Source organism: Acanthopagrus latus, chromosome 20 (genome assembly GCF_904848185.1).
Source record: "Acanthopagrus latus isolate v.2019 chromosome 20, fAcaLat1.1, whole genome shotgun sequence".
Taxonomy (NCBI): domain Eukaryota; kingdom Metazoa; phylum Chordata; class Actinopteri; order Spariformes; family Sparidae; genus Acanthopagrus; species Acanthopagrus latus.
This window is the reverse complement of record NC_051058.1, coordinates 6,088,720-6,104,746: the sequence shown is the minus strand read 5'-3', so window position 1 is coordinate 6,104,746 and position 16,027 is coordinate 6,088,720. Positions and strand designations below refer to the sequence as shown.

The 16,027-nt window shown below is 42.9% G+C and overlaps 3 protein-coding genes across 4 annotated transcripts in view; 1 reads left to right on the top strand and 2 right to left on the bottom strand.

The window, feature by feature from the left end:
• LOC119009577 (arf-GAP with dual PH domain-containing protein 1-like) overlaps positions 1 to 5,400 on the top strand; it is a 30,847-nt gene extending 25,447 nt beyond the window's left edge. The window contains exons 7-11 of one of the 2 annotated variants that reach the window (XM_037080976.1): positions 168 to 251; positions 480 to 542; positions 2,184 to 2,255; positions 2,354 to 2,582; positions 4,391 to 5,400. In XM_037080976.1, coding sequence (XP_036936871.1) covers positions 168 to 251; positions 480 to 542; positions 2,184 to 2,255; positions 2,354 to 2,582; positions 4,391 to 4,419 — 477 coding nt within the window. In that variant the 3' untranslated portion in view covers positions 4,420 to 5,400. Of the gene's footprint in view, positions 1 to 167; positions 252 to 479; positions 543 to 2,183; positions 2,256 to 2,353; positions 2,583 to 4,156; positions 4,358 to 4,390 lie in introns of those variants that run through there. The other variant, XM_037080975.1, reaches the window with a different exon arrangement.
• A 434-nt stretch (positions 5,401 to 5,834) lies between these two features.
• LOC119010202 lies at positions 5,835 to 10,226 on the bottom strand. The gene is made up of 4 exons (XM_037082177.1): positions 10,074 to 10,226; positions 9,808 to 9,960; positions 6,422 to 7,321; positions 5,835 to 5,855 (listed from the first exon to the last, which is right to left on the bottom strand). The coding sequence occupies exons 3-4, from the start codon at positions 7,310 to 7,312 to the stop codon at positions 5,835 to 5,837; spliced, it is 912 nt and encodes a 303-aa protein (XP_036938072.1). The 5' UTR covers positions 7,313 to 7,321; positions 9,808 to 9,960; positions 10,074 to 10,226.
• Positions 10,227 to 11,933: 1,707 nt separating this feature from the next.
• sox8a (SRY-box transcription factor 8a) lies at positions 11,934 to 15,345 on the bottom strand. The gene is made up of 3 exons (XM_037080974.1): positions 14,772 to 15,345; positions 12,980 to 13,230; positions 11,934 to 12,884 (listed from the first exon to the last, which is right to left on the bottom strand). The coding sequence occupies exons 1-3, from the start codon at positions 15,176 to 15,178 to the stop codon at positions 12,109 to 12,111; spliced, it is 1,434 nt and encodes a 477-aa protein (XP_036936869.1). The 5' UTR covers positions 15,179 to 15,345; the 3' UTR covers positions 11,934 to 12,108.
• Positions 15,346 to 16,027: the final 682 nt, after the last annotated feature.

The following is a 16,027-nucleotide window of genomic DNA, read 5'->3' as shown; positions in this document are numbered from 1 at the left end:
GATGCCTTTTGGCTGCACCTTATTTTGTCGGAAATTTACCTTCTCCGGCATCTAGGGGAAAAAAAATTGTTTACCCAGGTTAAAAATACATACTGTGAATAGACAGTGCGTGGGTTTCCAGCAGGATATGTTGTCACTAAAGGTGTTTTGTTTTTTTTTTTACACAGGAGATGGTCGACTGGTTCAATGCTATCAGAGCGGCCAGGTTCCACTACCTACAGGTGGCCTTCCCCGGAGCGAGTGACGAGGAGGTGAGGGCGACTGATTTGATGTTATGGAGCGTAATGTCGAGAAAAAGCTGGTCTGAAATACCAAGAAAAACCAAGAATGTAACATCAGTAATCATGCAATTTCTTTTAGTATCTGTGTTAAGCACTTTTATTGCTTGTTGACTGTTTCTTTTTATGTCACTTAATTCTTTAATCATCTTTTAATATGTGACGAGCACTAATCGTAATCTTTTTTTATTTTTTATTAAGCTGGTGCCCAAACTGACCCGAAACTTCATGAAGGAAGGCTTTATGGAGAAGACGGGTCCAAAGGTTTGTGTTGCGGTCGTGCTCTCTGGATCCTCACGCCCCTCTACAGTCAAATCTAGAAAATGTATATTATCACACCTCAACTTCACAGTCATATTCGCCCAGATCCTGTCAAAGTGTCTGTAGTTCAGGTACAGAACAATAGTTTCCAACCTTTATTGGGCTTATTCTTTCACACATACAAGTATTTGGGGGCATTGACTAATCCTCCATTCTGTCGGATGTGCAGACAGAAAGGTTGTTCAAGTAACCACTGCGAAGTGGTGTAGTGCAGGGATTTGCAAAAAAAACATCATCTAATGAAAAATGAGGACAATAGCTCCAAATATGCATTTCTTAATTCCCCAGGCCACGAGATACAGCCTAAGAGAAGAGCACTAAGACAATAAAGCAATCTGCAGGGACAATGCTTCAGTCCATGAAGATTCAACATTTGTATATAGTGTGCTATAGCACTTGGCTGGAGCACAGAAATGTGACATATCGAGGCATAAATATATACTAAGTTAATTCACCTCCTGATGTGTTCTCTTTAGAGTTTAGATTCTCTTCCCCAGCCCGAGCCTGACCCTAACCCGACTATCCTTGGGCCGGGTCGGGCTGGGCTTGGCCTTTGATCAAGCATTTGTGTGTGCGTTTTTTTTTTTTAATAACTCAAAGTAATGACTGTATTTTCAGATAGAAAACGTGCAAAAATCGAGCTCATAACTACTGTTAATATGTCGGGCTTGGCTGGGCTCAGACACAACGTGCATGCGCTCGGGTCAGATCGTGCTTGATTTTTTGGGCCTGATATAAGCTCTAATTCTCTTACACCTCAGACACTATGGCGGATAATATCGCATGGAATTGTGGGTGCACTTGCAACCCCTCAACGCAATGTATTGAATAAGCAATATATAAGATTTCTTTTTTCGAACACAGTCTTATTGAAATTATCAGGAGAATGTGAATCACAGTTCTGACATAAAGGAATTGTTTTGTATAGATATATATTATATTTAGCATGCTAACCAGGTAGCCCCGTCCTGTTCCGGACTGAAGATCTCCACACTCCCAGTTCGGACTGTGAAACTAGACAACCTTCTAGGTAATGGCTGCTACAGTTAGCAACAGTTAGCGGTAACTCTCGCAATTTGCTGACCTCTTTTGGTCTTGAATTAAACAGAGTGTCCATTCTTAGATATTTCACCTTCAAGTGATCTCTCACCATCAGAATGTTTATTTTGAAAAGGTTTGGTATTTCCTGTGAAAAAGATCACAGATTAGGGATAACTTAAAATATGTTACATGAATCTTTTTTTATATATTGCTGTTTTGTATGTCAGAACCACTTTTTTCGTTTATGTTGTGACTGCCCCCCAGCTTGTAAAATATTGCTTTAAAGTGTACTATATAGCTATATATAGAGCTCAGTATAGCTATAGCTTATACAGCAACCTTTATTTTATTATAGTTATACATTTATTTTGTTTATATATTCATGTATATTTAATTCTTACCTAACCTGACAAAAAGGATGGCTGCAGTTTGTTAAAAGTTGCAGACACCCTTTAGACCTCTGATGACAAATTCTAGTGTTTGCAGTGTACCAAGTCTGTTTTTTCTCTCTTCAAAATGCAATTGTCTTTTGCTCTGCCACAGCACACAGAGGGCTTCAAGAAGAGGTGGTTTACTATGGATGACAGGAGACTCATGTACTTCAAAGACCCTCTGGTAAGGAGACATGACCTTTCCTTCAGTCCTGACTGATCCCTTTAGTTACCACAACTTTTACTTTTCTCTCTCTCTCTCTCACTCTCTCTGCTTCCCAGGATGCCTATGCCCGTGGCGAGGTGTTCATCGGCAGTAAGGAGAACAGCTACACCGTCCTTTCCGGCCTGCCCCCATCCACGCAGGGCTACCACTGGAACCACGGCATCACCATCGTCACGCCCGACAGGAAGTTCCTGTTTGCCTGCGAGACCGAGGCCGAGCAACGAGATTGGATAGCTGCCTTCCAGAGGGTCATCAATCGGCCGATGAGGCCACAGGAATATGCAGGTGAGGAAATCTCTAAACATTTGAATACCGACAGGATCCCTTTATTCCTGTTTTGTCTTTAGTGTTTGTGGTGCCATGTTTTAAGGTCCCCTGTGAAGCTAGCCGCTTTATGCAACAATGCTTTTAAGCATGGGTCTCTGTATGGTTGTATCTTTTAACACACAAGGTGCAAACCAAGCAGCATAATTAACATCACAATGTATTTTGTGTCGTAAACTATCTCCTCCTTTGTTAGAGGGTCTGTTTTTATATCGGATCGTACATGTGTTTCTCTTCATATCTTTTATGTTTTCTCTATGTTACTGTCACAGTAGCATCAGGGGCCAGCGTTGCCTTTCCACTGAAGTACTTTTGGTATAGTAACCTTTGAGTCCCACGTAACCCCTGGTAACTGTATAACTGAATAAGTTTCATTGACATTCTTTGCTCCTCATTCGATGAAGAAACCAGTTCTGATGTAAGTGATGCTATAACAGCATCTTTGCTAACCCCATGAGGAGCAGTCATTTAAGAAAAAATGTTCAAATGAACAATACTTCTCTAGCATGCCGACTGGTCTGAACAACTTTGGCCACGAGCACACATCCTGAAGCCTGCCTGCCCCACAATGCCAAAGTGACATCAGAGGCCATTGTTATGTTGGGACTGAAAATGTATGGATGTGAGATATGTGAAGCCCCAGTGTCCTAATGGATGCGTCACTGGCCTCCTATGTCAGCGACTGACACATATGCTTCCCATATTGTTGCCTTTCAAGTGGTACCCTCTGTATCAGGACACACGTGGGCATCAGAGAAGCCCCAGTGACCTAATGGATAAGGCACTGGCTGCCTAAGCCAGGGGTTTTGGGTTCAAGTCCCATCTGGGGTGACTGACGGCAGAGTGAAGCCTTCCTGAGGCTAGCAGGCAATCAACCATAACTGCTCTCTGCTAACAGTATTTAACTGACAGCTGGGCAGTCTCTCACTGCTGTCTGACTGAGACAGTTACACGGCTCATGGTGAGTTCTAGACAGCTCAAAACTCGATGATTTCCAGTCTTCCTAATTAAGATACAATGAATGCCACTCAAATCAGACTTTTCCACTTGTAAACTCGGAGCAGATCCATCTACCTCAACCTTTGTGACCGTGGGATGCATGTGGAATTCGTGTATAGACTATAGTATTTGTATTAGGCTAGTAACTGGACATTTTTGGATACATTTTACCTATAAAAGTGCCTCAAATTAAAATGTGCAATGGTGTCTGATACCTCATGCATCATTTTTCCTTTTTTTAATCTTTATATGAAAAGAGGCTGCGCTGCTGTTGGTTGCCGAGGGAAATTAATTTTGTAGCAGTCAGCCATGTTTAGTGTGGTAGTAAGTGTGGTAATTATTACATATGTTATCTGTATAGAAAAACAAGAGTCATAATGTCACATCAAGGCTTTTTTCCACTAGCTTATGTCACTAAATGCTATCTCTCATCAGCATTTATGTTGTCGGCTTTTCTTAAAAAAAAATAAAAAATAAAAAAGAGAGTAAGACAGTCCTGTTAATGATTTTATGTATATTTTTATTTTTATTGGCAGTTGGGATAAAGGGCAAAGTTACTTGGCACTGCACCATCAAAGTCAAGGAAGAAGTGTGTTGGCGAGCATTGCAAACAGCAATGTAAACAAATGTGGGTTCAAAAACGATAAAAAAAATCAGCTCTGATGATATGCTGCCCCCTGTTAGTTTTGAGTATGAATTCGACATGACCAGATCTGACATACTGCCCCTTTAAACTGGTGTTGTGTATAACATTGTGTGTGTCCTTGCAGTGGAGGCCCATTTCAAACACAAGCCTTGAAGACCAAGAAGAGCCACAGCTCAGCTGGATCGGCCCAGTCTCAATCAGATCAGAGACAATCCCAACGTGTGACCGCAGACCATGGTGGGAGGTGGTGGGGATGGGTTTGGGGGGACAGAAAGGGGGGTTTCTGTTGGACTAAAAGAAGAGACAGTTTGACTCAAGTCTGTCTGTGTGTTGACACTTTGAACTCTAATGGGACTAAAGGCCCGTCATGGGTTGAAACACTGGTGATCACTAATGCGCCTACCAACCCTGTGCTATACATTATCACCCTTCCTTCCCCCCCAACCCTTTCCCCTGCAACAACCTCCAGATTTTGTCTCGTGAATGGTTCATTCTACTTGTAATCTAATGTAATTATGTAATCTAGAGTCATTTCACTGGTTGCTTAACAAAGACAATGCATTGTTAATTTATTGAATGTACAGTTTTGATGACAGTGGCTTACCGTGTGTGTGTGTGTGTGTGTGTGTGTGTGTGTGTGTGTGTGTGTGTGTGTGTGTGTGTGTGTGTGTCCGCGTGTGTGTGGAATTGTGACGTTTTTGTTGAGGACGCTGTGAGGTCGAACTGCTGGCACTGGCACCCTGTTATACCTGAAACTACAAAGTGCTGTTAACAACAAATATGCATAAAAACCACACAAACTCTCAGTGATCACCGTCGCTGTTAACGTAGCCGGAGGTGGCTGATCTGCATCCAGACAGGGTTCTTTTACAACCTCAATCTGACAGCTGTTCTCTTATTTATTTGTACTGTTGAACATACTGAGTCATCGTAGACAGTTGTTGCTGCTTTAAAGGATTGTAATGTGACAGGATTGTAATTTATATAACACTTCTACAACTGTTTTATTTACGTTTTTTGCATCTTGTTTTAAAAGACACATTGTTGTGTTGACGTTAAAATCACAGCGACAGTTTGTTTCGTTATAAAAATGTTAAGATTAATACAGTTGATGCTGAAATCGCGTGTCTGTGTTTGATTTTTCCTCAATCATTGTAATTTCAGCATATCTGAAATGTAGCTTCACTATATATACAAATATGACAGATTTCAACTCAAGGACAAAGGGATTTTCCAGGTTTGATTTGGATCTTAATTTTATTTTATTTATTATTATTATTATTATTATTATTATTATTTTTAAGTATTTTTTGCCATAAAATGGTTTTAACGTTGTGTGACAGAGATGTAAATGTGGCAAAATGAAAAGAGACAGATAAAGTTAAAGACAGACAGAACATTTGTGACGTAAGAGGCTCTCGATGTCATCAATTATGATCAACAATTTGAACTGTCAACCTGAACAAAACTTTTTTTTAGGTTACACGTAACCAATGGGAGAAACCGAAGCACCCGGAGTAAACCCAACCACACATGGGGGTGAACATGTGATCTCCACAGAGACAGGTCTAGCCTGAGCCAGAACCCGACTGTGAGGCACATTAAGTGGCCCCATGCTGTCCTACAGAACAGTTCCTCTTTCCTTCCCTGCCTGCAGATGTTCCCCTGCCCCAAAACACAGAAGGAAAATAAGAGAGAAATGAAGGTAGAGTGTGGAGAGAGGGGATCCTGTAAGGGAAGTTGGTAAAAGGGGACAACTTTTTTTTTTTTTTTAGTTTACCTAGTTTTTTAGGAAAACTAAAAAAATTGGAGAGACCGGCGCACCCAGAGAAAACCAAACATGGGGATGAACTGGCTAATGTTCTCTAGTATTCTTTGAAGCTGAGGTGTTCATAGATTTTCGCTTGTTTTTCTGAACAGGTGGTAGGACTTTCACTGCTTTGATGTCAAGTGGAGGTAGTTCAATTTTACTAACTGGGCCACAAGTATCACAATTACGTCTACCCATTTGCACGACATCCTGGTTCTTTCTTTCCGCCACAGTCTGGGTAGAGGGGCCCGCGTGATGCCGACTGGCAGGGGTAAGTGTGGTTTTCCCTCTACGATGCTCTTTCGCCACATGAGAGCTCTCCTGTCTTACAGCAGTCGAACGTACCTCATGTATGTGGCTCAGGGTTTTTGCATCCTGGTTCCTGTTGCACTGCTCCGGAGCAGGAACAGTAAATGAACTTGGTTGACCGGTGGTCTTGACAGGGGGGAATCTGGGATATGAGGGCTTTTGCATCCAGGGTGGTCTTGGCATGTGTTTGAGAACCGGTTTGTCACTTAAACCAGCAGCATCGTCCGCTTCCTGAGGCCTCTCGTGCTCTTTGAGGATTGAGTCCACATCAGCTCTGGCCACCTTGGAATCGACCTGAATGGTGAGTTTGGACAGCTTCGACACAAAGTCAGACTGCAGATGGCTCACTTTGCCTGCCAGGTTCTGTGTGTCCTCGTTGAGTTTGTCGAAGTTGCTCTGTCCTTTACGTTGAAGCTGCAGGATTGCATTCTGCACACTGGACATCGCTTCGACATTCTCTGTATCCCTCACCATTTCTTTACAGACAAGCCTTTTCACTTCCTCGTGCAGCCGTTCATGGAGATGGAACAGAAATTTGATCTTGTTCTCAATTTCCACAAGGCTGGGGGTCTCATCCTGTTCCTCCTTGCATTGACCTGGGTCTGGACACTTCTGGAGAGTTTCCATCACAGATGACAGTTTCTCCCTGAGTTGGTCTGGGTCCGGAAACTTCTCAAGCGTTTCCCTCAGAGAACGCAATTCCTCCCTGAGTTGGTCTGGGTCCGGGTACTTCTGGAGAGTTTCCTTCAGCGATCGCAAATCCTCCGCGGTCTGATTAACCACAAGTTGTTGGGCTACCTGCTGACTTTTCATCTCCTCTACCTGCCCAACCATGTGGCGTAAAAGAGCCTGCAGGGTTGTGAAGTTCACTGTTTCATCTTCCTGGAAGGATGCAGCCAATAGCTTGTTCGAGTCTCTGTTAGCCATTTGGTTTCTCTGTGGGAAAACAGATGTAAATTGAAAGTGAAAAAACAACATGGCAATCACTTGAAGTTGACTTGAGTGTTGACAAGCTAACCATTTCGAAGGTGCATTTGCGTGCTAGCTGCTAGATAATATGAATGCATCACGGAGTTTCTGTGAATTAACACTCGTCTGCTGTGAGGTAAACAAAGTCATTACTACCGCTAGTAAGGTAATAACACGAATAACAGCCCCTCAGGAGTCCTGTTCAGTGCACCCATTAGCTCCATTAGCTTCTAAATTAGCCTGTAGGCTACTTTTTCCATACATAATAGAGTCACATGTGTATTATTAATCTACTGGTCTGGGGATCTTTGCTAGAGTGTCAATTAAAATTTCTGTGGTTTTGAACACAGCTTGGCTGCATTTGATCCCACATTATGGAAGCAAATCTTTTCCATAATTCAAATTAAAATGGATTAACAGAAATGTTTTTTCTTTTTCTTTCATACCATATAAGCAACATAAGGATAACATTTAAATCTGGCCACGCCTCTTCTTGGCACACCTGACACCTGTGAGCGTAAGCTAGGTGCTGACAGTGACATTTACATGGCTGCAGACAGATGAACACTGCTGAATTATTCCAAGTATGTCAGCTTGTCTACGTGTTTGTGTGATGATATCAGAGCTGTGGTGGCTCTGCTGTATTCTTGTAAGTGAGCGATCATGTGGGCTGACATCAACACGTATTATTGTTCTCAACTTAGAACTTGAAAAGTAAAACCTAATGGATCTGTAATTTCTCTCGCAATCAGTGATGGGACTATTTGAAAGTTATATACAATATCTGGTGTGATTAGAGCTTTATGCTTAAACACTGTGTGTGTGTGTGAGCCCTGCTACCTGACCGAACACACTCCATTTAAAGAAGCTGACAATGTGGAAGATTTCTGTATTCAACACAATCAAAGAGTGCCTCAAAAAACAGTCACCCAAACAAGAACAGTTATTCTGGCAGTTTTTCCTTGAATGTTTGGAAATGCTGTTGTCTTGTTGAGGGGGATTATACAACAGATTTTTCTTTTGGAGAATTAAAGCTTTCACCTGACAGTGTGTGCACCTTGCTAATATTTACACACACTCACTAATATGCAGCTCAGTATCAGAGCGGTGATATGGAAGATTATACTGGTTGATGACTGCACATGACAAGAACTGCAGACTAATTAAGAAATAGAGTTGAAAAACATGGATAAGAAAATATTAATTGTGTGCAATTCCATAAGACTGAGCAATATCCATGACTCCAAAACAAGAACAACACTTTTAGCAATTTTTGCTTTTAATGTTTCAAGTCTGAAAGTATTGTTGTGTTGGAAAAAATTGCACACACTGAACCCTCTATATATCCCTATAAATAAGATTGTTGCAAGATCATTGAATCAACCTGAGAACTGAATTCCTCTTTTGGAGACTCAAAGCTTTTCCTTCAGAGTGTACGAACCTTGCTAATATTTACACATACTTGGCAAGATCTCACATAATGATTTGACTGCACTGAATATATATCAGTTCCCAACTGATCTCATGTCATGTTATGGGTGACACTAACTTGTAAGTGATGGAGTAATTAATAATACCCAGTTATCATAATAAATGTCTCACCATCAGCGCTGACCCTGGTCTGAATAACAATATAATAGAAGCTGTAACAGTATGATGGTGGAATTAACGAGGGATCACGCTTGACAATGCTCTTAATGAAACACTGGTCAGTCTTTGTCACTTGCGTTTTTAATTCTCGGGACTAATAAAAGGGTACGAAAAACAATCCAGTTGTTGTTCTTGGCACTCAGGCAGAAGGGTGACTGTCAAGAATAAAGAATAAATAAAAAACAAAAAAAACACAGTACAACTCGAAACATTAAAAAAGACACAGTGTGGGTTGCTTACATTTGAGGAACCCTTAAAGTTTAAACCCAAGACTGCAATCACCAGAAGAGCAGCACCATCTAGTGGCTTCTTTGTGCCAGTGTGTGTCAGAATCACAAGCTGGTGTTCAGCTGCCTTATCATACAGTGACCGCATGGTTGTATTTTCTTCTTTCTTTTTAAACCGATTACATTTTTGGAAAAAAAGTATGACTCGGACTCTTATTTTACACATCACTTTAATGCCATAATCCGGCTGTACAAATAACCTCTTAATTCAAATATATTGAGTTTGAATTATGTAAAAAGAAGAGAAGATGGAAAACATCTCTACCTCACTCTGAGCTATCCTTTCAGGATGGCTCCCTAAAAAAAACATTGAAATGTGAGAGTGGACTGTGCTTCCCTAAAGAATATGGAGGAAAATACGATTCTCACTTAGACTATTCAAGTAAACGGCTCCTCCGACAAGTGTAAAAGTTGTAATACCTAATACGCAGACATGGGAGGTACCTTGATCTTCTCCTCAACCTCAAAAGGTCATTCAACAGTTGAATAAAAATGGAAATGATATGAGTTGTATACCTTCACAGTCTAAATACACCTGAACAACTGTGGGAGATTTAACTCAGTATTCTGGAGGAAAGGTGTTCATCCATCCAGTAAAGTTCCAGAGACTTGGTGAAGCGATGCCAAAGAACACTGAAGTGGTTCTGCAGACGCACGGTGGCCCGGCACCTTACAATGACACATTTGTGATTTTTTTTCCCTTTGATTTGTCACACATCCGTGAAGAAAAGGTCACTGTAGAAGGTGCCACACTCTAGTATTTTCCTAATGCTGTTGTTTACTTTGTAAAGCAGTAGATGGCGCTCGTCAGTCACCGCGTCCGGATTCGTGCGCTCACCGTAGGACACAAGTGTGAACGGGTCTGGGTGGTGTAAATGTCACCTGATGATCTCGCCACTCTTCCACAAACTTCCACATGCAGGCTATTGGCTGGCTCCGAGGCCTCGTGGAATTATGGGTAAATCAATGTTGCTTCTGTCTGGCTGTCTTGTTGTCATTGGCAACCGGGCTGTCACACCAAACTGCTCAGACAGTGCGCCAGTGAGCTGCTGCGGGCGGGTCGCACCCACACAGGAAGTGTTTAAAAGCGGGTGGGACGTCGGCTCAGCAGCCACCATGTTTGTCTTCAAGATAGTGTGGTCACTGAGGTGCTGGCAAGTGTAGCAGATATTTTCCTCTTTGGGAATGATTACATTTAAATAGTGAAGTTGAGGCTTCAGTACATGGTACTGTGGTCTTAATTGGAAAAGAAATAAACCTGATTTCATATATGGCCCTTTTAGGTTCAATCCATTTTGGGACCGTGTCGACAACGGTCACTGTGCGTTGGAAAAGGTTTTTTCAAACTCTGTTTTATACTCTAAAAGGAGTGTCAAAACGTTGAAGCCTTTTTCTGTGTCAAAAGTCAGTGGAGCATATCGTGTAGCTGTTCGCATTGCCTGGAAAACCCAATCCAGCTGTCCTGTCCATCAGGCACTCCACCCCGAGCTGGATCTGTGAAATTAGCTGATCTCCTCACAGGAAACCCAGCAGGAGCAGCTGCTGGGACTGGAAAGAGAACTGGAAATGAAGCAGCAGGTCGGCAGCAAGAGCAAAAAGTCCAGCCAAGAGAGAAAATGGCCTCAGCGATATCAGATATGAATCTATTGTGGCTGCTGAGTGTGGCGAGTGACACCACTCTCGTATTTATTCATTAAAAAATGTAGCCACAGCCAGGGGTACAGCTACGCTTAGCTAGCTAGCTCAAAGATTGGAAACGAGGACAGAAGAACTGGCTTTAACAAAGGTAAATTAATCTGCCGAGCAGCCTCACAAATTCACTGACAAACACTTTATATTTATTTTAATTTGGCACGTAAAAACTCCAGAGTCTTGGTTTCAATAGAATTATGGCAAGACTTGAGGTTTCTGAACAGGTCAATTAGTGTCAAAATAGTCAAAATTTTTATATTAGCGAGGCATCAACTGACTTTGTGAAAACAATGTGACAGTGTGAAAGGGGTCGCTTGCACTGATGAATCTACAGAGACACGTCACAAGAATCTGCATCTCCCTTAAGCTTTATAATGAGTTTCATCTGATTATTCAGCTTTCCTGGCCTTGACGTCACCATTTTGGTTCGCTCTCTTCACTCTCATCGCAGTGTAAAAGCAACAGGAAGCAGCTTTTTCAACAAACACTAACAGACACTCTTTGGACCCCTTAAAGCTGGGCAGGTGGGGTATTTTCATTTGAAATGCTTGTTATGCGGTCTTCAGTGATAAACTGAGAGGTGAGACACAATATCCTGGTCCCCGTGATCCCTCTTTGCTTTTGGCCATAAACTCCTTACAGATTAATGCATACCTAACTCTTGCCTCGTAAAGGGAAAAAATGAAATACCTTCGGTTCAAATCAAAATGTAACACAGTCTACTTTGGAACCATCAATGAGAAGTTTGAAGGTAAAGACTTTATTTTTCTCAGCCAGATTAAGAGTGGAAAACCTGCTGTTGAACCTGAAACTCCCCGTCTTAAATAGGTGCTACTCACATACCAACATTTCCTTAGTGTGAAGTTTTAATGGAACATTTTAGTGTCCAGTGCAGGTTTAAATGTCACTCCTCAGTGCTTTCCACTCAGAAAAAGAGTCAACACACTGAATCTTTGTCAATCTTTAGATTTTTTACCCCCAAGAAAATGAACAAATTTATTGTTACATAAATTTATGCACGACATGAGTCATTTGAAGCTTTGGCCAACAGATATCAGCTTGGTCCTTCAGAAATCCAGCTAGGTTTGGTCCATATGCACAGACTTTTAAGGGGCTTCTCCCTCTTTAAGGCCTGGTGAGTGTTGTGTAGATAGGCTGCTCCCAACCAGAGGGTGGACTGTGTGCAGGTGGTGCCAAAGCCAGGCTGTTGATAAGCGGCGTGGCGTAAGGCCTGCGAGAGGAGTGAAAGTATGGATACTGATACAGATGGGGAGGGTAACCGGGGAAGGAGCTGTAGAAACCGGAGCTTTGGAGGTCAGCGTAGTCAGACTGGCCAGTGGAGGATGAGGACGAAGTGGAGGGAGGGCAGACGCCTGAGTCGAGGGAGGTGTATTCAGATTGTGGCGGAGGAGTGGAGGTGCAGGAGCTGCTGTAATGACCTGGGCTCATCTGCTCAGTTTTAATCTGAGGTCTTTGGCTAGAGTCCTCTTGGATCCCGTGAACGTCGCGACTGGAAGTGGATGGCGACATTCCAGCGGAAATCGTACATTTGGGCGTCCAGGTGGGAATGCTGTGGGAGTGAGAGTGGACGCTGGGTAGGATGAAGGATCCAGGAGGATTGCTGTGTCCGTGGCTGGTGTCTGGTGGGGTAAGAACAGTGGAGCCATGGCTGTTGGGAGGGAGGTACTGGTCAAACTCGTGGACGTCGAATCCGTCGATGGTGCCGATGACATCGGTGCTGAGCTCTGAGATGTCCACGTTACTGAAGTCAATGTTCTGGCGGGTGGTGGGAGGAACAGAGCCGGTGATGCTGTCCAGAGGCCGGTGGCCGTCGTGTTTGCTCCCCATGTGAAGGTCGATTTTAGGGGTAGTTGGAGGTGTTGGAGGTCCGTGAGACTGTCCTGGAAGCCAAAAGCAAGGAAATACCAATCAATATGTGCTGAAACAAAAAAGACTTTGTCATCTTTGAAGATTTAAATGGTATCAGTAATGTCACCTGGCCTGTCTGGATGGTGATGATGGTGCACCTCCCCTACACCAGCCAGTCTGGCCACGCCTGGTTCTGTTTTATACAGGCCATGCTGGTGCTGCTGCTGGATCAGGCCCGGTCTACAGTCCCCCTGTCCTGGTTTGGTGCTCTTGCGTCTCCGAGGCTGGTACTTGTAGTCTGGGTAGTCTTTCTTGTGCTGCATCCTCAGCCTCTCGGCCTCCTCGATGAAGGGACGCTTCTCCGATTCAGAGAGAAGTCTGAGGATGAGAGGATCGGGTTATCAGATTATTGACGGCGCTTTTAAATAGCAACAATGCTGGCTGTACGTTACATTAATTCCAAAAAGGATGCACATGTTGCAATACGTGCTGTGTTCCGTATTGAAAAACCCAAAGTCTTAGCATTTTCAACAATACCAGACAGGAAGTGACAAATTAGAAGCATTCTCAACACTTCACTTTGCAACATTTCGTTTTTTCCCATTTAACCCCATAAGCTTTTTTCAAGTCTCGTTTTTAGTCGTAATGCGCGTAAATTACTAACATTATCAACTACAGTGGCACTTAGTAGAATGCATACATCCACCAAGGCCCACCAGTCTCCTGTTTTTACTTAGGCATAAATAGGAGCCACCTAAATGAGCCCGATGTTTTTCACCACGATCCATGCATTGTTTCAAAAGCCTGCATTGTTTAAAAATGTGAGAAAAGATTCCTCTGTTCGTCCCTATTTTTGGATCTGCACCAAAAGTTTTTGGGGTCTATTCTGGGCCAAGACCCATCCTCCATTAAAGTTTAGTGGAAAACTGCTGTGCAGTTTTTGTGTAATCCTGCTGACAAACCAACTGACAAATGGACATGGGTCGAACCTCTTTATTGTAACAACAGCAACCTGGCATGATTTGATTTTGTCATTTATAAAAAGTTTCAAATTGCTGAATATTCAATTTTTTTTTAGTTTCTTTTCAGAATTGTTTTTGTTCCAAATTTATACTGTACTTATATCTTACACACAAGCTACTATAGGTTCTCGTAGACTGACACCTACTGTACCAAAATCAGTCAGCACAGTAATCACAACTCCCAGTCACCTGCTTGCGATCACTGCATTATAAGCAAGTGCTCACATCACTGTCCTCACTGGTGTGGCCAAAGATTTAAGAGCCTGCATTGGCTTTTGGAAGTCGTAGCACCTCTCCTCCTTTCTCCAGCCCTGATATCTCACTAAAAGTGCATCACTTGTGAGGCTTCCGAAATTGAAAATTGGAAAACTACACAGGCTTTCAGAGAGGCAGGGCTGAAAAAGTATCAAGTGGGGTACCACTGGCAAGAAAAAGGTGTGATGCAGGGGTCCTAATTTTAACCTAATTTTGTGGGGTTGTAAGGATCTGCAGCTCGTTTTTTTACACTGGCTGATCACCCTAGAAGGCCAAGATAACCTTAGCCAAAGTAAGTTATTGTGAACACATCAATGCATCATTAGTAACAGTTAGACAATAAGATCCATAAATATTCATCAAAATATTAATCAAACAATGTTTTTTAATTGCTCATGTAGGGAAAAAAAATCACAATCAGCAATCACCTTACCGTACCTACTGCGAGTACTTTCCCATCAAATATTATACTTTTATTTATGCAGAACTTGAGACAATGCACTTCTCCTCAGTTGTCCCATTTTTGAATGAAATTCATATCCTGATTTCTTTGCTTGGGAACACTGATGGTTCTGATGGTTTACATCCAAGACTAACTCATTAGCTAAAGGTGAGGGTCTCTCGTAGAGCTCCAGTACCCACCGCCACAGTCTGCCGAGCGTCTTGCTCAGCTCGGCGTTGTGCAGATGAGGATACTGGTCCGCCAGCTTCTTCCTCGCTGCCTGAGCCCAAACCATGAACGCGTTCATCGGCCGTTTCACGTGAGGTTTGCACTTGAGCCCTCTCTCGCCTTGAGAGGGCATCGGCACCAGCGACCAGTCGTAACCTTTCAGCACCTGTGACACTGCGTCGCGGATGCAGGCGGGGAAGCGCTCGTCCTCAACGCCGCTCTCCGGTTTGTGCGTAATCCCAGGCCGGCGCGCTGCCTCCTCTGCGCTGGACCCTAACGGAGAGATGGGCGACTCCGAATCAGATCCATGGTGGGACACGGAGCTGTCGCTGCCGGCTGGACTGCGCGGATGGTCTGCCACAGGCTTCTCTTCTGTCATTCTTGCCAGAAGGTGTCTGACGGGTTCCCGGAGAACTCTGCGTAAATGCGCACGCTTTGGTAGGAAAGCTGTTTGGCGCTAAAATCTAAAAAGTAAAATCCCAGATATACCCTGTTAAACTTATCATCCCCCTCCTCCACGGCCAGGTAAAGTTTGACGGGTCTCTGTTTTCTTTCAGCACTACAACTCTCTTCAGAGCACGCATCTCTCCACCCCTCGTGTCCCATTGGCTTCTGCAAAGCACATCCTCCTAGTTTGGCTTCACGAAGCAGGATGAGGATTATTATTGTGAGTCAATAGTAAATTTGGCATTTAAAGCAAAATGTCTTTATGTTAGTCTAAGTAATATAAGACGGACTTTGTAGGACTGGATTCGATTTGCCCAAGTTCAGAGGCAGGAATGAAGTGCTTGAAGAAAGGCGTCCACTTCAATACATTTCAGAGGGAAACTGGGAGCTTTCTCCTCATATAGGCCGCAATTATCTAACGGCAGTGACTGTGTGTGTGTGTGTGTGTGTGTGTGTGTGTGTGTGTGTGTGTGTGTGTGTGTGGGCTATGCAGGGTATTTGTCCTATGTGTTACACACTAAACTACAGACAAGCACAAATAAGTGCTTCAAATGAACTCCATCTGAGAAAACACAATATTGAGATGGTGCTTACATATTAATACATAACAGATTATAATTAAGTAATATGATATCAACAACACTACACCCACAAAGGGGCCACTCTGCAATTTCATTTTATTCTGAAGAGCACTCTCGCCACTAACCAAGTTTTCCCTCTCTATTATTATTATTATTATTATTATTATTATTATTATTACTATTATTACTATTATTATTAT

What these genes read in the sequence shown, in the direction of transcription:
- LOC119010202 (XM_037082177.1), bottom strand. Translation starts at nt 7,312, where the DNA reads ATGGCTAACAGAGACTCGAACAAGCTATTGGCTGCATCCTTCCAGGAA. An exon ending in CCCTGAGCCACATACATGAG is followed by an intron (nt 5,856 to 6,421) that starts GTACGTTCGACT and finishes TGTGCCTCACAG; the next exon opens with TCGGGTTCTGGCTCAGGCTA.
- sox8a (XM_037080974.1), bottom strand. Translation starts at nt 15,178, where the DNA reads ATGACAGAAGAGAAGCCTGTGGCAGACCATCCGCGCAGTCCAGCCGGC. An exon ending in ACGCTCGGCAGACTGTGGCG is followed by an intron (nt 13,231 to 14,771) that starts GTGGGTACTGGA and finishes TCTCATCCTCAG; the next exon opens with ACTTCTCTCTGAATCGGAGA. An exon ending in TCACCATCCAGACAGGCCAG is followed by an intron (nt 12,885 to 12,979) that starts GTGACATTACTG and finishes TTTGGCTTCCAG; the next exon opens with GACAGTCTCACGGACCTCCA.